The sequence below is a fragment of the Lepidochelys olivacea genome (assembly GCF_965140295.1).
Source record: "Lepidochelys olivacea isolate rLepOli2 genome assembly, chromosome: 1".
Taxonomy (NCBI): domain Eukaryota; kingdom Metazoa; phylum Chordata; order Testudines; family Cheloniidae; genus Lepidochelys; species Lepidochelys olivacea.
Genome location: NC_140411.1, coordinates 4,802,491 through 4,804,949, shown reverse-complemented (window position 1 = coordinate 4,804,949; position 2,459 = coordinate 4,802,491). Strand labels below are relative to the sequence as shown.

General features: G+C 44.3%; 1 protein-coding gene across 1 annotated transcript; it reads right to left on the bottom strand.

The window, feature by feature from the left end:
* Positions 1-1,304: 1,304 nt before the first annotated feature.
* LOC311514486 (olfactory receptor 52D1-like) lies at positions 1,305-2,243 on the bottom strand (the record flags this gene model as incomplete). The annotated part of the gene is made up of 1 exon (XM_084617053.1): positions 1,305-2,243. The coding sequence occupies one exon, from the start codon at positions 2,241-2,243 to the stop codon at positions 1,305-1,307; it is 939 nt and encodes a 312-aa protein (XP_084473179.1).
* Positions 2,244-2,459: the final 216 nt, after the last annotated feature.

Genomic DNA, 2,459 nt, shown 5'->3' with positions numbered 1-2,459 from the left:
AGTTCAATTCTTGAGGTCCAGATACATGGCAGAGATGATGAGTTTGTAGCTGCCAAAAGTTCTTTTAGAAATAGTCCACAGGTTATAGTCCAATGTCCATATTCAGGGTGACTCCAGCCAATGACTGGGGATCTCAAATCTTATGGCTTAGGGTTTCCCCCTCTTGAAACCCAAAGCAGATCTGAGATAAAGAAGGATCGTGTTGCAGGGTCTTTATACATTTCCAGCAGCCTCTTTGCCCGAGAGAACAATAGGCTTAACTTTCTGTCTCCCAAACATCATGGCAATTAGCACAGGGCAATTTATCCATTCAACAGTTTATATACAGGTTACCACAACCTTCAAAGAGACATATCAACAATAATAATGTTTCACTCAAGTGTCATCATAAATGTTAACATTACTGTTTTGATCTTTGAATCAAAGCTATAGTAATAGACAAGACTTGTTTGTTTACATCACAAGACCTGAGCAAACATCTACCCTTCTATCTCTAACTTGCATTTCAAAGTTCTAATCTAACTGAGTGCAATCACCCAACTATCATCTACATCTCTTCTTCACATGTTTTTAAAGTTCGACCATGGGTCATGTCAGTCTATCAGTTAAGTAACTCTTTCTGGCCCTGTATCACCTTTCATTGAGATATTATATTATACCCATATAATGTCACACCAGGATTCCTGGGAGGCTGAACCCCCAGTCTCCTCATGGTCACTTAGGACAGGGCCTACGGTGTTCCCTGCTCTAGGGTACTGTATTCACTGGATGCTTCCCTGACCCACTGATCACGACATTAAATTCTAACAAAATATAGTTTATTAAACAGCAACTATAAGGAAAATAAGGAAAAACAGGAAAGGTTCAAGGAAACAAGAAACTTACTCCATGGGCACAGGGACAACACAGACAGCTGTCCCTGGGACATAAGGAAAGTTCACTGTCAGCTCCTCCTGCCCAGTTTGTGGCTGCACTGCAGTGATATCATGGGTCAGACACTTACTCTGGCAGTGGTCACACCCTCAGGGTCTTGGTGGCAGGACCCTTCTCCCGGGCATCTGACCTCTCAGCAAATTCACATTCCACTTTCTGAGATCAGGTGATGGTCAGAGAGAGGGAACTCAGCAATGGGGAGAGCAGTGTTTGGTGATAGAGTGAGAAGACATTAGGTGTGAGGAATTTCTCACACTGTGCGCTTGCATAATGCTGAGCTCAGCCAAACTGGGACAGGGCACCCTTGATTAATGAGGAGATCTCCTTTCCCCTCTTGTCACACAGGTTTCAAAGCAGTGGCCCCGCAGCAATTAACTTCTGCAGGTGTATTTGCCAACTTTGTTACGAAGCTCTTTGGTTTTGGCACCATAAATGATAGGGTTGAGCATGGGAGGAACAAGAAGATAGAGGTTGCTCAAGATGATGTGAATGTGGGGAGCAATGCCCTGACCAAAACGGTGTGCCAGGTTTGAGAAGAGGGAGGGAGTATAATACATCAGCATCACAAAGATGTGGGCTGTGCAAGTGCTGAGGGCTTTTTCATGGGCTTTCTTCGAGGACATTCTGAAGATGGCCCTGATGATTAGACCATAGGAGAGCACAATGAGTGGCAGGTCTAACACCATGATTAGAAACATTAACACCAAGCCATACATCCTGTTGACTGTGATGTCCCCACACGAAATCTTCGCCACAGCTATGTGCTCACAGAACGTGGTGGGGATAATGCGGTTGGCACAGAATGGCAGCCTTCTCAGGAGCAGGGGCAGGGGCAGAGAGAAGAGAACAGCTCTTACCAAACCGACTAGCCCAAGCTTAGCTATTCTTGCATTGGTGAGGAAAATGGTGTATCTCAGAGGGTTACATATGGCAACGTAGCGATCGATGGCCATCGTCACAAGGATAGCTGAGTGCATAATAGAAAACATGTGAAGAAAGAACATCTGGGTGAGGCAGCCACCCACAGTAATGACTTTCAAATTGAACCAAAATATACACAGTGCCTTTGGCACGATGGCGGTAGACGTGGCAATGTCTGTGAGTGCCAGTATGCAGATCAGCAGGTACATTGGCTTGTGTAGTGTCTGCTCTTTGCTTACAACAAACAGAAGTGTGAAATTTCCCAGCAGGCCAATAATATAGGATATAGAGAAAGGGATTGAAATCCATTCATGGGCAGTTTCCAGGCCAGAGATGCCTGTTAGGATGAAAATTGAAGGGTCAAAGGGGGTGAGGTTCATATCTGCCATGAGTTGCTTGATAGGTCTAATGGGCTCAGAAATACACAAGGCGCCTGTGAAGAGAGAGAAGTATAGAGTGGTGGGTTACATGCTTTATAGGAACTAGAACAGTAAATATACTATACTTATTACATATATAGAAAGTCAATCAAACCAGAGAATGGGCAGCAGGATGGAAGATGAACTTTGATGTCAATAACTGCAACGTGTATACCTATTGGAGGA